The sequence below is a fragment of the Maylandia zebra genome, linkage group LG11 (genome assembly GCF_041146795.1).
Source record: "Maylandia zebra isolate NMK-2024a linkage group LG11, Mzebra_GT3a, whole genome shotgun sequence".
NCBI classification, from domain to species: domain Eukaryota; kingdom Metazoa; phylum Chordata; class Actinopteri; order Cichliformes; family Cichlidae; genus Maylandia; species Maylandia zebra.
Genome location: NC_135177.1, coordinates 29,908,502 through 29,929,905, shown reverse-complemented (window position 1 = coordinate 29,929,905; position 21,404 = coordinate 29,908,502). Strand labels below are relative to the sequence as shown.

The window sequence follows — 21,404 nt, the reverse complement described above, 5'->3', positions numbered from 1 at the left end:
AATTTAATTGCAAGTCAGTAATTAATATCATCACCTTTATTCTTCAACACAGCCGGTCTTATGTAAACGTTCTTGTAACAGCTGTCCAGGCTTCTTGAAGAACACTGAAAACTCTTCTTTGGATGTTGGCTGCCGTTTGTTGTGTTCTCTGTCAAGACAATCCCACACTGCATCAATAATATTAAGGTCGGGGCTTTGTGTGTTTTTCTATCCAGTTATGCTTTTATTGCATTGACTTTGTGTTTATTATCTCTGAAAAATTAAGCTGTTGCTTAATAAAAAAAAACACCCCAAAACATTCCTCCTAAAAAGATGGAGGTACGTGGGCTGGACTGAAAATGAGTGAAAAAGCAGCCATTTCCCCCCCAAAAATTTGAAAGACCTTCACAAAAACTTGAGAATTATGTCTCAAGACCACTTTGAAAAGTATGAAAGCAAAATGTGAAGAAATGCAGGGTAACTCTAGACTTTTGCACAGTACCCTAGTTGAATACTGCATTTTATAACATGCCTTTAGTGTTACATTAAAAAAAAAAAAAAAAGAGAAAAGTTCATTCTTTTTCCTCCTCATATTGTTTTCCATGAAGTCCAATATACACGAAAGCTCAAATCAGCATGTACATATATATAAGGTGTTGAATAACACCATATATTATGGTGCCATCATGCCGCACAGCAAATATCAGGGTAGAGCGCATATCGGTGGTTATATAATACGAGTCATACATAAATAATCGTGGAGACTTTTGCAGGAAGATTTTGTGTTTTTCAGTAAACAACTAGACCGCATCACATCTGCCACGGGTGGATGAGTGGTGGATAAATGTTCTTCAGTCTTCTCCAGCGCTCCATAATCACACATATTGTGTTTAATACCGGCAAAATCATTGCTGAGTTGTTCATAATGACAGTTTTTGCTTTCTTCCTTTAAATAATGATTTGATCATGACTCAAACATGAGTCCTCCTGAGCAGTGATGGGTAAGACAACGCCGCGTTACCCATTGCTACACCTGCGTCCATTGTTTTCTCTTGTATGTAAGTGTTCACACCAGCAGTGTATTGATGTGCATCATCTCATCAGGAGATGTCCTATTTCCAAGCATTAACATTCATTAGTAGGGATGGGTACCGGCGTCCGGTGCCATGATGGCACCGGTTCTGACATAAACGGTAGTAACCAGACCGAAAAGCAGCGCACATTTCGGTGCTTTATTTCGGTGTTTTTTTTTCCTGAGCTGTGATACACTTTAGATTCTAGCCAATCATTTTACGTTTCCGAGGATAGTAGGCGGGGCCAGGTACGTACGTTCTTTTATGCAGAGCTACAGATTAAAAATGGCCAAGGCGAAGCGGTCAAAAGTCTGGCTGTACTTCACAGCAAAATATGCAAACTCAGCAGCCTGCAACAAGTGCTTTAAGGTGATACTGTCAAAGGAGGTAACACCTGAAATCCGATGAAACACCTGGCGACGCATAGAGTTTTTTTTAAAAGCCCAGAAATGCACCGTATTTGATAGCTTGCTGCGAGACTTCACACCGAGCACATCTACTGTGCGTGGGTTGCCTGTTATCGGACCCGGAGTTAGCAGTATCCCCCAAAAACCCCGAAGAGGAGAGTCCTGGCCCCTAGCCCTGCCAGTGTAGCAGAAATGATGATGGCAGCAGCAGCCTTCTTCTCTGCGTGAGTAGCTTAATGTTGTTCATGTGTAATTTACGTACCACGTTATTACATTAATGCATGTGAGGTGAACTAGCAAACATCATCATAGCTACATGCGGCTGTCTTCTTGTTTGATGGCAGATGCTCCCTTCACCCTGGCCAAAAAGGCTAAAATGACTAAAGAAAAAGAGGGAAACAGCTAAACATGAGAGGTTTTTGGACAAAGTTTGTGTTTTTTCCATTGTTTAAGCACTGCTTCCAGCTAAGAGTGATACCATATATGCCCCATAGCTGCAGAAAAGGCTAACTTTGTTATCTTTTTACAAAAAACCAGCTGACCATGAGAGGTTTTAGGACCAATTTTGTGTTCTCCATTCTTTAAGCACCGGTTTGAGCACCGGCACCGTTTCAAAAGTACCGATTTGGCACCGGTATCGGATAAAACCTAAACGATACCCATCCCTATTCATTAGCATGCGCTGCAGCTTTCAGCCCATGTCGGGCACTTTGCTTTGCTGTCAGTGAATCATTTTTCCTAGCTGAGATGTCAGTGAAATAGCTGCTGTGATTGCAAAGTCATCAGACAAAATAAGAAGTGATCACAGCAAAAGCTTTCCACTCAAAAATACAAAACCAATATTTTCAGAATTATTTTCTGTGGATTATTTTAAAAGGCTTCACTTTGGAGTGTAAAAAGCTTCTTTGAGCGAATGAAGAGTGAAAGTTTACTGTGACGTGATGCAACACAGACGCAACCAAACCCTGTAATTTTTCTTGAGCATGACAAACTTCTAAAAGCAAAGCAAGGACTGACGTGAAAACTTAGAAGGTTGTAAAGCTGCTGGATACTAAAAGACTGATAATGTACAACTGATTAGTCTGATGACTGTGATTAAATATCTTTACACGAGATCTTTGTTGTGGTTTATGCAATTAGAGCATGTTATGATCTTTCCACTCCTCAGAATAGCACTCTATCTGCCTCTTCATGCATCCAATCTGCAGTATGATCTGTTTCTTGTGAGTGAGACGATGGAACATCGGGTCCGTAGGCAGAAACAACTTGTTTGGTAGTTGAAGTTGTCACACAGTTAATCGCCAAAATGTTTCCAGTTGGTTGGTATCTTATTTTTCCATCCACACTTTGAAAAGATCACTGCATGCACTCTGAGCACAGATGTTGTGGTCCTACATTATTGCACATAGTTGGGCATTGAGGAGCTGTGGATAGAATTTGTGCCTGACAAGAACATAAGACATGTACTAGGCCATGAAATTGCAAGGTGTCTTAACTGACTGTGACACATTGGTTTGGGGCTCTGAATTTTGAAGCCTCAGCATTGCTGTTTTGGCTGCCACCAGAAATGAGTGCAAAGTTATCAGCTAAGGCCAAATCGAAACACAACACAAATCGAAATTGAAGCAATGAACCAAGGGAATTTGGTTGGTGCTAAATTTTCTCAAAGTAGGTATTTCTTTCAGAGGAGGAGATCCAGAGGGGATTCGTTCTTCAGGGAGCTGGCTGACAAATGGTTGACGCACCAAGAAGAGTCTAACAGAAGAGAGTAAGTTCACCCAGCAAAGCATGAACAAGACGCTAAACTGAAGTTGTACGAGTTGGTGAAGAGTGGGTGACTGAGACGGACCTTAAATAGACAGGTGGGTAATGAGCCGAGCGAGTGCAAAAGCCAGAGATCTAGTGGGAATCTGCAGGAAGAGCTCATGGGAGCAGTAAAACCCGCTGACTCACAACCCCACACAAACACTATCTTCTGGGAGAAAGAGAAAAATAAAAGTACAGAAAAAAATGAAGTAGGCCAACCAGTCGGCAACAAAAATAGCATTTGTCAGATTATTCCTTTTAAAAAAAAACTGCTGAAGAGTTCCAATGTGATATATAACACATATAACACGCAGCTCTCTATGCTGGTATACCTGTCAGTCAAAAGGCCACACGCTTGCGCGTCAGCCTTAATAGTGTCCATATGGATGGATTTAACAGAAAAACACCCACTATATAGTTGCAGTGAGGGGAGAAACTAACCATAGATACCTGGCTGTAAACATGGTTTTTAATGCTGTTAACTTGGGCTCGACTCAACCTTAAGCCATCATGGACTTGACTTGCAAACAAGAGCAATAAGACAGGATTGAGATACCTGCAACAGAGTCCTTCATGGTTTTACAAAGGCCTGTAGAAAGTAACAGAAAGGAGATCACTTTTATTTTGGAGTATTTCACAGTTCTTATATGGATCCCACCTCCACCAGACTAAAAAAGTTAAATAAGCTGGAAGAGTTCTTCACAAGCAGGAAGGGAAATGGAGCAAATCCCCCCTAAACTAAGGAATCACTGCATGTAAGATGGCATCAAATGCAGAATACCATCTGAGACAGAGTTGGCTGGAAACTAAAATTGCCCCTTTTCTCATTCAAAATATTTTATCAAATAAGGACTTAAATCAATATCACAGAAGTAAATAAATAGTTTTATTTATTTGTGTAATGCATCATTCTTTTGTCAGAGGAACAATCACATCAGTAGACAACTGAAAAACACTTGTTCTTTGCTTTCTTGCACGCTGTCACTCAGTATTGCCAAACTTCTTTGTTTGTGAACCAATGTTGGTAAAGCAGTCTTCCTCACACCACAGTTTGTGAAGAAATTCTGCACACTGTTTATTGTCTTTGCTTATTGGCAGAAAGCATTAGGACCTGCTGGGATCCTTTTGACGCTCAGCCGGGGGCAGTTATCCGGCTCGTCTGATATATTGTCCAACAATTATCGTATCTGAGGAAAACCCAGGCTCTCCTGCTGCGAGTGTGAAACAACAGCTTTGGGACAGAGGCCATTCACATCTCTGTGGTGTGATAGACTCAGCAGTGACAGCTAATGTGAAACAGGCTGCTCTTTGTTGAAAGCATGTGGCTGCTGGTTTTGTAATATGTTAAATGTGTTTAGCGATGCGTGACTGTTTTACTGACTCATGAAACTCAGTGTTCAGTCGCCGCTGCTGAGTAAAATTTATAAGCTTAAAAAATGAAAAGAATCTCAGCAGGTGACGTCAGATATACACCCAAGACTATTTGTTTCCCGCAGCTTCCCGCTGTCCAATCAATACATTTTATCAGATGCCCTTTTAATGATTCCTGGAGTCAGGATTTACACAACCCCATCTCCAGTAGCCTTGGGTGCCTTTCTTCTAAATAAACAATTGGATATGCAAAGGAGGATTCCTGAGTACTGCTCCACAAAATATCAACAGGGAGGTGCAAAAAACCTTTAAAGCCACTCAGGCTGAAAATTGCCAATTAAAAGAGGGAAGAAAGGAAGCCATGCAGCACATCAAAGAGATGTTGGCCAGAAAGTTCACAATGTGCAGCAGCCTGCGTGAATGTGAACTGAAAACAGAAAAACAGCGAGATGGTATCATTGTACAAAGAGGAGTGTGACGCTGACCACATTGCTGGAGGTGGATGGAAAGAAAAAAGTTGCTGGACAACCAGCAGGAGGGCCAGTTCAGAGGCTGATAATCCCATTTAGCGATTGCCAGGAGGAGGTCAAAAGTGGCAGTGAAATACTGGACATGGACACGTGGGATTATTATAAAAGTTCAAAAAAGACAAAACCTTGATCCAGCGAAATCCAGGACACCACAGAAGAGCCTGAGTGGGGGTGACAGAAAGAGAAAAGAAAAGAAATGCTCGCATAGAAACTATAAGAAACATGACCAGGATAAAGAAAGTCAGGAAAAGAAATAACCTAAAGGAAAGCAGCTGAGAAAAAGAAAGAATGGAAGAAGGTCGAGAAACAACTGACAAAAGTCAAAGTAAGCAGTAAAGGAAGGAAAAGAAACAGCTGAAAAAACAAGAAAAAGAGGCAAATAAGGCAAAAAGGGCAGGGGGAGAAAGGGAAGACAAAGAGTGGCATCTGGATTTGAAAGCATGCGATGTCTACAGAAAGCTGCTGATTCAGCTCAGGCTGAACAGGGGGTTTCTCTTCCTTTTCCTTTCTCCATTCTCCCAGCTTCATCTTCACCTCTGTAACTTTAATGCACTGCCACCTCTGTCTTTCCTCACTTTCTGTCAGCAACATCTTGTTTGATAAAAAACACATTTTATCATATCTAAAGCACTGACAGACTAATATTTTAGTGGCTTACTAAATGAGGATTCAGACATGATAGCCTGAAGTATTTGAACTAACTCTCACTGATTATTTTGTTAGAGCAAACAGTTCCTGCAGCTCTGTATGCAAGCACGCACGTCTTTACTGTCCTGTACAGACTCTGGTTTGGACTCCCTTGTTTCTCAAGGAGTGACGGGAGAAATGGAAGGTCGAAATGTGACTCAGATTCTCTGCTGTGAGACAGTCGGAGGAACAGAATGACAGCACTGCTGCTGAGGAGGAGGAGGAGGAGAAACGGCAAACAACAGCCGGAGAGATGAAGCTTTGAGCATGGTGGGATTGATGAGGTTTCAGCTGCTGTCCTGGAGAAAATTGAGGACAAATATAAGCTGCACTCAGGGCTTGAATATTTGATCATTTAACTAGAAACGCCCAGCATCCCAAACATAACATCTGTTTTTGGTTCGTTTTCCTTCTGGCAGCTTCATTTAATCACATTATCAAAATAAACTTTTGCTCTGTTGCTCTGATAAAGGGGGAAGTATTCCCTCAGTACACCACGCTTTATTTACAAAATTCAAAATCTGTTAATCGCTCTCAACTATTTTGCATTCGTTAGTCTGATAGAGACAACCGGAAGCACAGCTTAAAGGCTGGAGGAGGGCAAACATCCCAAAAGTTGTCTTGAAAATATTCTTCTGAGACTCTTGGTAATTTCCTGTGCTTCCTTGTTACGCACTGTTGGCATTTTTATGACTTCCAATTCTTTTATCTGTATGGTATTTTATAATAAAGGCAGCTACAACAGGGCGTCTGTTGATGACAGCTGCTTTGTACTGTTTGGAAAAAATGCTGGGTCTTCAGTTCATTAAGCCTCTGTGGCCATCTGAAGGCAGCAAACAATAGATGTGCTGTCAGAGTGCCTCGATATGAAGCACGACCGTCCACTGCGTTTGTCTTCAAACACTTTTTTGGGCCTCCTTGAGATGACTGTTACCATACACGCATTAGACCAGTGGCTCGAAATCCTTTTTGTTATGCTGGAGACTTTGAGTTTTGTTAATAAATGGAAAATGGGCTGATATATATTCACCCCTTTATTACTTAAGCAAAGAACTTTTTACTGCAAGCCGCATCAGCTCATCCTCACAGCACTGTATTCTGCAGCTTTAAGCTCCTCACGGACACGTCCCCTGATTTAACCTCATCTCTCTATGCTCACCTTCTTCTTTCTTCTTTTGCCGCCCCACACAGAACCTGGTTCCTCCAAGTGCTTACCCACAGGAGATCGATTGTTGTGGTTTTCTCACTAACACTGTAGGGTCTTTACCTCACAACATCAGCCACCTTGTTGTGAACTGGCACTATACAAATACAAGTGATTTGCTGGGATGCAAAACTTACTGTACGTTCATCTTCAAATATCTAAAATTACTGTTTTCTATTGAATCAGTTTAACAAGCGAATATCAGGTGATTCAAATTTATTCCTGTGTGCTGTTTTATCTTTTAATTGTATGCATGTAGATGCCATCTGCTGTAAAGCCTGAAACCAATAAGGAGAGTCTTGATATTTAAGGATGCCTCTGGCTGCGTTGGCCTAAAATATCAAATTAAAAGTTAAAGAAGCTGTGCTGTGTTAGCTGTGCCAGGGATATCAAGAGGACCAAGAGGTTCTTCAGGCTGTAGAAAGCTGCATATGGAATCAAGCAAATTAGTGCTTTGAATATCAGCTCAGTTAGATATTTGTTTATTGCTTATTTTTGTCTGGGGATCGAGTACAAAAACAGCTCATATGGAGCCCATGCCAGCATCTGAACAGGGACTCAAACCAGCAACCTTTAGGCTACTAGTCAGCTGCACAGGCCTCTGTACTTGATTATCTGCTTCTTGCATCTGTTTGTTTAACGGATTAAGCTAGAACAGACCCTGCTGTTTTGTTTCTATCTAAACTTTAATATGTTACTTTTGATTGAGGCTCGCTTCCTCCAGACCAGCAGGTGGCGGTGTAGTTTTCATGAAGAAAAGAAGCAGTAGAATAAAAAGCAGAGGGAACTAAACAGGAAGTGGTGGATGATCAGCAGCACCCATGCCTGCAGGAGCTGTTGGGAGAGATGGAAGATGCAGAGTTTGAGGATATTTTAGATGACTGGTTTATCGAGTCACTGAAAACGTGAGTAAGCTTTTTACTTTGTTTGAAACGTCAAATTTATATTTTTATTACTACTTGCTAACCAACATTACCAGCTTTGCAAAGCAAACTCTTAATTTTAGGCATTTTACCCTCCAGCAGCTTTCGATTGTTAATAAACACCACAACAAAACATTATTTAAATATATTTATGTTTATATTTAATTTATTTAAATTCGGCTTACGGATATCTCTCCTAAAATTTAAATAAGCTCCAAATTGTCACATTGTATTAGTTCATCTCCTACACTTATTACTCGTGGTTTAAGAGGTGTTATATGTGTGATTCATTTTCAAAATAAATTTAGTGAATTCGAGTTTTATAATCTAGACGAATTATATGATATGATGGCTCCACTGTAGGAATCAAGTTGTAGGTAAAAAGAAAAATGTTCGTGTTGATTCTGTAGACAGAAAATATTACATATCATAAATTGTGAATGAAGTCTGGTGTCGCGGTTAAAAGGCCTATATTTTAAACAATATGATTCTGTATCCCCTGTATTGTCATTGTACATGTTCAACGACATGCTGGGTGCTCCACAGGGACTAAATAGTTAGACAACAGGAATAAATACCAAACAGCACTACATACAAAGGAGAAGGCGCACAAAATGGACATTTGCAAGGAGACACCAAACAACTTGGAATAAACATCAGGAATGCAGCTGTAGGGCTGTTTTTGAAAGGTTTGCAAAACTAAGGCAGAGTGAATTTATATTTTTCTGAATTCCTTAAAAAAAAATTAAATTTTACAGAGTCACTATAACAAACATAAGGCGGGCTCACCTTCACTTTTGACTGTAGCGCTCAAAACCACGTCACGTCAAAATTGAGTTTCACTGTATTTTATGTTAAACTCTATACAGAAATTCACAAACCTTTTTCCTTCAGGTACAAAGACCTTCATGTGTATCAGCTTGAACATCCCACCCAGGTCCTCGAGTGGACGTCAGGGAATAGTAAGTTGATCTAATAATTTAAAATATGATGATGTGGCTTGAAGATATGGAAGCCCGTTTCCGCCACTAAAAAAAAAAAAAAAAAAAAAAGCTAGTATCCATATTATCTCGAAATTTCGAGAAATATAACTCGAAATTTCGAGTTACTTTTCTCAAAATTTCGAGTTAGCTCTGCCAATCAAAAATATACGTGAATGAGGTCGCTTTCTTGTTACCCGGAAGCATATGGCGCAGGACCGCGCACGCAAAAACGGATCCCAACAAATTAAAGTATGTTTGCTGATAGTAACACCATGTGATTCAGCTAATAACACAGGGATTTCATCATTTGTGAAGCCAGGCTGAAAACACTCAGCAATCTGTGCATTCACGACTGGATGTAATACCGGTAGCTTAGCTGTAGCATTTGTAGCTGAGGGCTTCAGCTTCCGGGTAACATGGAAATGACGTCATTCACGTAGATTACTGATTGGCAGCGCTAACTCGAAATTTCGAGTTGCTTTTCTCAAAATTTTGAGTTAATATGTCGAAATTTCGAGAAAATAACTCAAAATTTCGAGATAATAACTCGAAATTTCGAGAAAATAACTCGAAATTTTGAGTTATGGATCCTTTTTTTTTTTTTTTTCTGATTTTGCTGTTATAGAAGACAGCTTTTCAGCTCTTTCTTCATTAGCCAAATCATTTGTATTAATCATTTTTTTTGGTGTTTGTAGGCGTCTGTGTCGCAGGCTATAGTCAGTCCAAAAATGAAATTTTAGAACTTCGCTTGCCGCTGAAACTTCTTGCTGATGAAAATAAGGTAAAAATCAGAACATTAGTCCAAACTTTGAGTTTATTTTTCTCTAGGAGGCGTTTCAGATGTTACTCTGAACTTTTCCTGTTTGCTTTTGTGTTCAGAGTCTCTGCGCAGAACGGGATTTTAAAGTTTCCCATGGTGGTTTCACAGATGGTCCGGTTCGCTGCCTCACACACATCCCTGGAACAAGGTGAGTTCAGACCAGTGCTGGATAAATTACCCTTATAAGTAACATGTTACATTAAAGGTACGGCCAGTCTTTTTTGAGGTTATTTAATAGAAACAACTTCCAACAGAGTGTTTTGCAGCTTGTGGAGACCGCCATGTTCCTCCCCTGTATTTGTAGTAGCAGCCACTAAGGACTTCACTTCTGACTAAAACTGCTTTATGCATGTGACAAAGGCAGAGGAGAAGAGAAGTCATAGGCATTCCTACGGTGCAGTGGAGCGACACTAAAATTCGTACCTGCACCTTCATACTCAAGATATGTTTGATCACTTGAGAAAAGGTCAACTTGACAAAAGAAATGAAAACGGGAAGGAAAGAGACACACGCCTTAATTAAAAATAATCCTCTTCCTCCTCACCTCAAGCCTCATCTCCTGAACTGAAGTCTGGGCTTTAACACAACAACAACAGCTGGTTATAAGTTAATATTAGTGAAAATCTCTTTGAAGTGCATCTAACACCAGCTAACAGCGGGAAAAACAGCAGTGCAACCAACAGTTAAGTATATCCTCAACTTCTCTCCTCAGTTTAGCTGTCATCAATCAGAAGTGAGCTTCTGACTTATTGGCCTGTACTGGACTAAGAAGCATCCACATCCATTTCCTCTGGAGGAGACTGTAAAACTTGTAACTGGTGAATGTTTATCAGCCAGCATTGACAGCTGAGGTAAACAGAGGACTGACAGCCTTCCTAACAGAGGCAAAAACTCTTCTGCAGAGCCAGTCCAAACATGGCGTACAGTTTGTATCCAACGTTTTTGATCTCTCTGCTGACTAAAACATGTCTGTTCTACAGCGGCTACCATAGGTAGGATTATACACTTTTAACAACTATATAATTTGTAGTCAACTGAGTTGTTTCCTTAACCCTCCAGTCTACAATTTACTTCCATTATAAAGTAATCTGTAAGATTACAGCCTTATCTGCTGAGAAAATTAACTCCTTAACAATAATAAATACAACATTTCCCAAGCTCACGGCTGTATCCCAAGAAATCGGGGAGAGACAGAAACTTTGCAGATCCTTCAGGCTTTTATTCAGGAGCAGAAAAATGTAACATTTGAACAGTTGTTGATTAATTCTTTGAAAAGTACTTACCTGCTTATTTAAACTGCAAACCAGGCAGTAATTGGAGTACTGTTACTTTGTTTCATCAAACACTGGTTGTGACCCACTTCAGGGAGAGAAACTTGCTTCACTCTTTCCAAGGTTTTCTAATCCACACGATGCCTTTTCCTGCACCAAACTTTGGTTTCAAAGCTTCTTTTTGGGGAATAATGAATGAAAAGAGGTCTTCTTCAAAAAAGGCACACTGAAAAGCACCCAGCAAGGCTGGAGCACAGAAATTATTTTATTCGGGTACTCTTTATATTTTCTACAGTTCAGTTTATTATTCTTACCTATCACGTATTTAACACATTAACAGATTTATAAAAGTACAGAAGGTCGGTCAAGAGCAATTCAGAGTATTGATGAACTGTTTAAAGGTTTTAAGCCTAAATGCTAAACGTACAATTCTTCAGTTGTCTAAAAATCATCATAATTGTATTAAACTTGTTTAGACTAAGAAATTACTTACAAAAACCTTTACTAGATGAGCTGATAATGACAATAATTAACTTTTAACAAATCATTGCACCAGAAGATATATCGTGCCTCACGGTGCGATGCACAGTGTGGAGGGTCTGTGTTTTGTAGTTGTTATAGGTGGTGTGAGTCAGTGCTTGTGTAGATCTTTAGATCTGATGGTAAATGTGAGGGGACGATATAATCAGTAGCTTCGCAGCCTTTTAATTAACGTTCTGTTATTTCGGCAGGTGTGCTGTGACCAACGACGGGCTGAGCTCCGACCTGCAGGTGTGGGACCTTGGAGGAGAAGAGAGCGGTGAGTGTGATTTCCCTAAAATTTCAAAGTACAAAAGTTAGGCACTTGCCTAAAAAAATTTATATAAGAGAAAAATAATGACAAAGAGAAATTTAGTAAGACAGGTCAGATAACCAACAATAAACCAGAACAAAGCATAAAAAACATGAAATTAAAACCAAGAAAAAGAATAGGAATCTGATAAAATTAAACTTAACAGCAGTCCAGTAAAATTAATTAAGACCAAGAACTAATTATGAATAAAATCTCACTTAAAACCTACAGAGTAGAATTTACTATCAGTCAAAAACTTGCAAATCATCGCTGTGATTAACGGTGATTTTCAGTGATATGAATTTAAAGTGACATGATCTCAGTACAAAAAGCACCAGATTTTCTGGGCATTATGAGCTGAATGTATTCATCTAAATGCAAAAAGGTTCTCACTTCTGATAGTGTTTCACAGAGTGCAATAAAAAATATTCAAGGCCTTTTTAAATGTAACTCTTATCTACAGAAGCTGTTTTGAGACGACTCACTGAATGGATGAACCTTTTTTATTCAAGGTTAATGACTTAACTAGTAAAAATCACTGAATCATAACAGACTAGATCATAAAAGAAACTTTTCCTGTTGAATTCAATATTTATTTATACAATTCTTTTTTTGGGGGGGGAGATTTTGCTGAAATAGATTGAAGTTAAAATTGTTTCTGTTGTAGCCCAAAGAAGACAAATATAGGAGGGAACCTAACCTGAGAGAAGAGTATTTGTATCATATTGTGCACATTTCCTGTGTTGAATTGTTCACCAATAATAATTGAGAGAAATCAGAAAGGTGGTCAGACGTTGACTGCCCAACCACTATTACAGGGTTCAAATTGATTCCTGACACCTGATACTTCACGTGTCTGACTGTCTTAATTTAAATGAAAGTGACGTTTAGACATAGACATCTCCACCAATTAATGCAAGTTAAAAAAGATTTTTGACAAGATTAGAGCAGTGAAGCCTGGTCTTGTGGGGTTTCACTTCACGTACGCTTTCAATTTCTGACCTTTTAACTGTGTTTAATATGAGAGTTTGCTATTGTAATAGCATATATAGGAAGAAAATACAGAAGGGAATAATAGGTCCCCTTTCCTGGTTTACAGCAAACAAGGTAAAGGGAATAATTATAAAATGTGGTGAGGCACTTCTGACAGTGTGACTGGTTTTCTTTTCCTTGTCATCCATGACAGATGTGATCAGGAGAACAGGAAGTATTAAAGGGAAAAGGAGTGCTTCAGAGAGAGGCAGCAGGATCGCAGCTCGACCCTCGTCAGCACCACAAGTTCTTCACGGAGCTCAGATCAGCAACGTCCAGCTGACTGAACTCACATCAGGAGAGACTCTCTATAAACTGGGTAACCCCACATTTACAGTTATCAGTTTATGTTCACGCTCGCCTGTGAGCATGGAGACTATAAGATTGGTTTAGTTTGTGTCTTATTTAAGTAGAGGTGAAAACTTAAGTCGAAGTGGTGCTTTATGCAGTTTTGTGAGACTGTTCATCTCACTGTTGTGAGATGTCGAAATTTGAGAAATGTCATAAATGCTTAAAAAAAATTGGAACAAAAAAAATTGGGAGACAGTCTTACTCTTTCTCAAGAAAATATAATCTAGATTCAGATTTCCATCAGCATCGAGACTAATCGTGAATGGCAGCGTGAAAGAATTAAAGTGACTTTGTGTGGTTTGTTTTATGCTCAAAATCTAACTGTATTCTTACTTTTGGTAAACTGGTTGTCTCTCCTACTAATACTATAGTAATGTAAATCATATTTGTAGTAAAGTTTTTATAATGAAAAGATAAACTGTTCTTTACGTATAGTTTTTCTTAAAACAGTGTAATTATTGAGCTTACAGTTGGACTGGGATACAATCACTGTTTGTGAAGGACATCTAAGATTTAGTGTCACATGAAGATGAAAAAAAAAAAACTGCATGTGTTCCTGAGGAGAGCGAGGACAAAAGCTTTCTGTGCAGCCAGGAGATGTTTTCCTGCTATTCTTTTGTGGCTCGCTTAAGTAAGTTTGATCTAGAAAGAAAGGCTGAGCTGTGTTATGATGCAGTATTATGTTGTAGGCCACCCACTGTAACCCCTAGGAAGATCTGTAACTTTCCATTTCTTTTCCCTGCTTTATTTTATTTATTTTTCCACACAAAAATAGTTTGCTGAAGCTCTGAGTGGAGGTGAGACTGTGGCTTTAAGGCCTGGAAGTAATACAAGTAAAGTGAGCAAACAATAAATATCATTGTTCCATGGTTCCCAAAAATTAAAAAAATAGTTGGCATCAAAGAGAGCGTCCATCCATCCACCTGTCTGCTCCTGCAGTAGAGCATCAGAAGTCCATCCCAGCTTTCGGAGGGAGATAGGCAGAGTGCATGCTGGGCAGGTTGCCAGTCTATCACAGAAAGAGGACCTTTCATACTCATTCACATCTATGGCCAATTTAGAATCACCAGTCACCCTAACATGTATGTCTTGGACTGTGGGATGAAGCTGCAGTGTGTGGAGAGGCAGAGAGAACATGCAAAGGCCAGTGGATTCAAACCCAGGACCTCGTCACTGTGAGGCTACAAGGCGTGGAACAGTTCACAAAACAGACAAAACAGAAATTCTTTTTATCGTTTAAATTTGTTTCCTTAAACTTGTGCCAAGTACATAAATAGTTATTCTCCGTCACATCTTAACTAAAGGAATATTTTTCTCTATGCTAAAATACAATGATTCTGGCATCTTTAAGACATGTTGTGTATGATCAGAACATAAAGACTGAAATGACTGAAGTTTATACGCTACTGAACAGGGCCGATTTCTTTTTCTTTTTTTTTCTTTCCCCATGAACCATTTGATCTATAGATGCTCCAAAGTAGTAACCACTGCTTCGCTGCACGCTGCATATTATCAAATGTTAGTAGTTTCCTCACCACAGTCCTTTCTCTGCTTGTTTCTGATCATTATGCACAGCCAGTGCACCAAAACAAGGCCAACAAACGACCAGCCTGATGTTTTTGTTTCTGAGCACTTTGCCTGTAATTGTTGCAGCAGGAGGGCCATTAAATTCTCTTTCAGCTGGGGGTTTCCTCAGCTGTTCAGTTTCAAAACACTGATGTTCTAGTCATAAAACCATCTCTGCAGCAGACTGCAGTATGTAATCTCTCTGTAATGTGTGTTTTGAGACATTTTGCGTTGTTTTGTCCCAACAGAGACCGACTCAGCAGATCCTCTGAGTTCCTTACAGTTCGTGAGTGACACGGTTTTCCTCGCCGGCTGCTGTAACGGGAGTGTTTACGTTGCCGATACTCGGACGTCTGCTCCTCCTCAGCTTTCACATTCACCATCTTCAGCCGAGTCTGTCATCTGGTGGACGGATGCTGCTGCAGGTCCACATCCGTCCAGCCGCAGGGTCATCAGAGTCTCCTCGTCTGGACAGGCGGTGGTTTCAGACTTGAGAAATCTGGGAGGGGCGGGGTGTCAGGCTCAGCTAGACGTCCAAACACCAGGCCGCTGCAGCCAGGTCAAAGTGTCGTGGGCTCCAACACTGGATGACTGTATCTCAGTGTCAGGTCAATTTATACAAACAGTTTTTTTTCAGATGTTGATGTTTTCTGTAAGTGATCATGCTGAAAAACCCTGTTTTATCTGCACACTGATTAACTAAATAATACTAAGTAATCTGTCACACTTGCACAGATGTATATTATATGATGTTTCTGCACCAATCTCGGAATCTGCAGAAACTTCAATCTTTAGGAAAACTACATTGGCTTAGCTCAGCTAAACAGTGATGAGCAGCATACTTGGCTCTGTTCAAACTGACAAATTTAATTAGTGAGCTTTAGATTTGATAAATTAAAAAAATGACATAACTTACAATTTAATTTCTTGACATCCTATTAATCAGGGTGTTTTTCATTGCTGTGAGAATTTGTGGTTGTTGTTGTGGTTGTTACCTTTTATCTCAAAAAGATTTGAAAAAGTAGTAAAACTGCTAACTTATCATCCTCAGAGGAATGGCTAATTTGAAGAGTCAGGCTTCAGAGTTCATAATAGCACAGAAAAGGTTACAAATGATCTTCTTATGGTCTCTGACAGTGGACTCATCTCTGTGCTTGCCCTGTTAGAACCTGAGTGCAGCATTTGATACTGTTGACCATAATATTTTGTTACAGCGATAGAGTTCCACAGGGTTCAGTGCTAGGACCAATTCTTTTTTTGCATTATACATGCTTCCTTTAGGCAGTGTCACTAGAAGGTATAGCATACATTTTCACTGCTATGCAGATGACACACAACATTATAGAACACACCAATTAGTTAAACTGTAGGATTGTCTTAAAGACATAAAGACCTGGATGACATCTAATTTTCTGCTCTTTAATTCAGAAAAAAACTGAGGTTATTGTAATATAGTATCTAACCTGACACTTACTCTAGATTGCATTACCTTGGCCTGCAGTAACACTGAAGAAGCTTGGAGTTGTTTTTGACCAGGCTATGTCCTTCAACACACATATTAAACAAATAAATAGAACTGCTTTCTTCTATTTGCACAATATCTCTAAAATTAGAAATATTCTGTCTCAGAGTGATGTTATGAAACTAGTTACTTATTACTTCTAGGCTGGACTACTGTAATTTGTTATCAGGATGCCTGGGCTTACTCGTGGTTCCTAGGGTAGAATGGGAGGCAGAGCCTTCAGCTTTCAGGACCCTCTTCTGTGGAACCAGCTCAGAGTTTGGATTTACTTTTAAGAGAAGGACCGATATGAAGAACTCTGGTTAGAGTAGTGGTGCTGTGACAAAGACCTGGATTAAGCTGCAGAAAATAGATAGCTGTCCAATTGTTTTGTGGAATGAGTTTAATTTGGACCTCTGGCTAGATGTAATTTGATGTTAACATTATAAAGACCCAACAGTAACCCTGCGAAGCTGTGATGTCAAATACCCATCTTACAATTCAGCTGATGTTGATATTCATTATGCGCTCTTCTTTTAGTGGGGCTAAATAGAAGAGCGTCAAGTTTGAGGAACGGGCTTAGGGCAAAGAATTCAATTAAAATGTAAATACATCTTGCAGACTGAACTGACTAACTTAAAACAAAAGATGAAGAAAACTCTAATTTTGTACTTTTTTTTTTTCCCTTTTTCTTTTGATGAACAGCTTTGGCTGATTTTTCTGCAAGTATTCGTAGAGAAGGAACCTTTTTGATATTAAAGAGACCGTGTGACCTTTACTGTAATGCCACCTTCAGGACAAACTTGACATTTTCAGCCTCACTTGTGGGGAAAATGAATCACCGTAGCCTTTCAAGGCCACTAGTTGGCCTTTGTAATATTAAAAGTACTATAGTGATGGGTGGAAATAAACCAGGCGTGTACACTGGCTCGTGCAGAAAATAATAGGGGGGGAAAAAAAGTGTCATGCTTCAAAGAACAGAAAATAACCAACATGTGTCACAATGTGTTGTGTAGGATAACATAGCCTTACCTCATTTAAGAAAGAAACAGCCAAAGCAGCATCTATTTCTAGACTGTTGCTGCTAATGTAAACATTGTCTGATATGAGGAAGTTCGATTTCAATGAGATCTGCCTTGTGAATTGCTCATTTAATGTTTGGATAAAGATTTTTAAAATTGTCTGTTACGGTTCTCAGTCATCTAGGTCATCGTAGTCTAAGGAGCTTGGAAAGTGAAGCGTGTGGACTTCTTTAAGTTTTCTTGAAGACGTTTCACCTCGCATCCGAGAAGCTTCTTCAGTTCTAAGCACAAATGGTGGAGAGTCCCAGATTTTAAGCCTTATGGGAGTGTCCGCAAGAGGGTAACGGACCCCCTATTGATCCTCTATCTAATCACTTTAGCCAAGGTGTGAAAATGGGTGTGGGTCACAATCAGCCAAGGTTTCGGGTGGACCCATAGTGATACCTTGGCCATGTGAAATCATGTGATTTCAAATGGTTAAATGGCCCAGGTTGTGAGTGGGCGTTAAGGCGTCTGGGCAGGGATCTCAAAACTGGATTATAGATGGAAGACTGTGTCGTAAACCCCCGCCTCTGTTCAAAGATGGTCACTCACAGAGGACATAAATGGCTTCGTTCACTCCTTTCAAACCATCGGTCTTCTCTGTCCAAAATGTGAAGATTGGCGTCCTCGAAAGAGTGACCTTTAGATGCAGATGGACCGCCGAGTCTTGCCCGTGGAGGTGGCTCTTCTATGCTGTGCCATGCGTTTATGAAGTGGCTGTTCAGTCTCTGCAATGTAGAGTTCTGAGCTTTCCTCTCTGTACAGTGCAGCGAGGAAAACTCAGACCTCATTATTTGCATCACGTCACAGTGGAGCCCCCAGCATGACTCAGGATTGAGTTATGGTTCTGTGTAGGATTATGGAGGTGCATGTGCGTACAGTCTTCCATGTGCGTAGGTTAGATGCTGACTGGTTGAAATGATTTGAACAGTCATATAAAAGAAGACACGGAGGAAGTGAAGTGTTTTACAAACATGGCCTCTGAAATTACTAACAGAAACATCCAAAGATTGAAAGGATGTACTGGCAGATTTAATTACTCATAAATTTCAATCAGGGTAGCGTTATTGAATTCTTCCAGCAGCAAAGCGCCGTGAAATGTTTTCATCACTGAGCATCAACGAGAGAATGAGAAATCTGTCATCACTCTTTTGTAAAGGCTTCTGCTTGTGAAGGTCTTGTTTTCATACTTTTGGAGACGTTGCCACAGTGACCTCAGTCTTATAACAAATTAATTATGGGCCTTTTTAGCATTTCTGATCCTGCATGAGAGCCAGTGACATGAATATTGGTTTACAGCTCTCTTTAAAAATACAAATTAAATCTGTGAATCTGACGTGCAGCACAGTCTTGCAGACTATATGATTACCAATAGAAAAACATTTCATTAGGTAAGCGACTGCAGTAGAGGCCTTCATTTGTGTGCTAATTGTAATTATCAACTCTGTTTATAGCAATCAGATGTAAGTATAGTAATTTGTCACAAAAAGGCAAAAAGACAAGATGATCAAGGGGCTTAAAGTCTACAGTCAACATGTGGGTGTCTGCAGAAATGAAATTTCAGTTTGTTAACAGACTAATGCTACCATTTCAAAGTAAGTGGATAAGTTAGTTATCAGTTTCTTGACTTCATAGTTGTTGAATGATTTGAACTTTTAGCACAATATTATCCTAACGAATATAAATGTGGGTCAGAAAGAAGCCTTTTAAAGTTTCTGCCTTCGTCCTCATCAGGTTTCAGTGGCGTTGTTCAGATCTACAACACCCGTCTCTGGGGGGCGGAGCCGCAGGAGGCTCGACCGCTGTTTGAGCATCGCGGTCACGCAGTTTCATCACAGCAGACTGATGACAGTGTTCCCACCTTCGTCACCTCCCACATCTGGCACCCCGAGCGGCCGCGGACGCTTCTGTCTGCAGCCTCGGATGGCTCCGTCCACGTCTGGGACTGGGTGGACCCGGATCGACAGGGTGGGAGCCCAACACCATGAACAAAGTGAAGGATCGCCTGGGACGAGTAAGATGATAGAGCCATGTTATAAATTACTGAGGCACTGCTCCACAAACTGATGTGTCTCAGTAAAAAAGGATCAATCGCCTTTTTATGATCAAACTGGAATATGGTTAAAGAAACAATTTAGAAGGAAAACAAACTGATGGAAATGTGGAACTTGTTTCATGAGAATCAAACTGATCTTTGCCTTTAAATTACAGAAAAATTGCTGGAATGAATTCACAGCTGTTGGCGGTGACTGCTCTCATTTAGGAACAAATTAAAGCAGATGACTGTCGGGTTCGATTACACAACATATTTGTACTGCAGTTTTTATAAGGTGATAAATGTTTGTACCTCGGATGGCTGGGCCAGAACTACAAAACGTGAATTATGTTTTCATTAACTGTGTTGATGCTGTAAAAGTGGCATTTTGTTTACTTCTCAGTGCAAACGTGACCAACAATCTGCTGTTTAGAGTCTGTCTTTTGGCCTTGCTTTAACCCTGGTACTGAGCAGCAGGACCCCTGCTTTTAAGCACTTAGAGCCCAGCACATGAGTACCACGGGCCACCGATAGCTCTCGAGATGGACGACTGAAACAGTTGAAAGCTTTCTCCATAGATGTCTAAAGGTTGGCACTGACTCAGGACCACATCCAGATTTGGATGGCTATTTTTAAACCACTTTTCCACTTAATTAGCTCTTGCAAATAAACAAAGATCATGAAAAAAACTGCAAACCTCGTTCCCTTTTTTTCCAGTCCTCATTTTGGTTAGACGATTTTACAGTCTGATTATTTCAGATTTTAGTGAACTGACACTTGAAACGCGAGGTGGAGACCATTTCCTCTGTTCAAGTTTCACTTCTGTCTTGCATTTTGTTTAGTCTCTCTAAATGACATTTATCTCAGCTACAACTTTCTGCATTTGCTGGAAAATACTGAGACTACATGGGGGGGAAAAAATATAAAATTAGGAAAGTGCATCTCCCTTTTTATAAAGAGTTCCAAAATCTGAAAACATCTGTGAGACGCCACATCTGCGACGCAGCGATGTAGCAATAACAGTGAGTGTGAACTGTTGAGCACAGATGAGGATCCTGAGGCCAGATTTTAGTTGAGTGAAGCAACTGCAGCTCAAGTCAGGAGAGTTTTTCAGAGTTACTCCTGACTCATGTTTGTTTTCATTTGCAGAAAAATCGCAATTTCCTGTTCAGAATCAAGGCCAACCTTTTTAATTAATACATTTTGTTAAAATTATAATATCATTACAGCAGGACAAATGCTCTTTAAACCTTTACACAGGAGGCCTTTCAGTATTTACCGAATATGAATGTGATGAAGGTAATATATAAAGGCAGAAACAACTATTTGACTAGAAGTATCAGACAAATTGAGGTTACAGTTGCTGAACTATAAATTAGTTTCTAAATTTAGATGAATTCCTAAAACCTTTTTCCTCCTGACTGCTCTAAAACCCACATACCTGCTGAGCTCTCATCATTTGTTCCCCACTGAACCGAGTCCACTGTGTTTGTCTCTTTGTCCACAGAGTCAGTGGCCAAGGTGCCAAATTACAAAAGATCTGGACTGAGAATCAGTGGCAACAGGAAGTTTTTGGTTCAAATGCTTATCAATATGTACAGAGGTGGTCAGGAGAGTAAGTGTCTGCAGCTATCTGTAAAACACAGTTAAGGCTCTGTCGTGACTCGGGTCTGCTTTTTAGCCACTGTAAATATTGATGGAATTAAAACACCAGATTCTAATGCACCATCAAATAAAATCAATTTTTTGGCATGAAAATGACCCCAAACACACTGCTAGTGCAGTAAAAGCATAACTGGATAGAGAACACAGCGGATTCACGTCCTCAGCATTATTGAAGCAGTGTGGGAAAAGAAAAAAAAGGCAGCTAACATCTACAGAAGAGCTGGCCCAGGGAGATTCAGATACTATTCATTTCAAAAGCCTGCTGAGAGAAAATGCACAAATATTTTTCCAGATCGTTGGAAAA

General features: G+C 39.9%; 1 protein-coding gene across 1 annotated transcript; it reads left to right on the top strand.

Annotated features, from left to right (window-relative positions):
* The first annotated feature begins 7,810 nt into the window (after positions 1-7,810).
* wdr73 (WD repeat domain 73) lies at positions 7,811-19,388 on the top strand. Its single transcript, XM_076890168.1, has 8 exons — positions 7,811-7,962; positions 8,875-8,942; positions 9,659-9,744; positions 9,843-9,931; positions 11,786-11,853; positions 13,073-13,237; positions 15,084-15,443; positions 19,135-19,388. Exons 1-8 carry the CDS (start codon positions 7,904-7,906, stop codon positions 19,386-19,388), a joined length of 1,149 nt encoding a protein of 382 aa, XP_076746283.1. The 5' UTR covers positions 7,811-7,903.
* Positions 19,389-21,404: the final 2,016 nt, after the last annotated feature.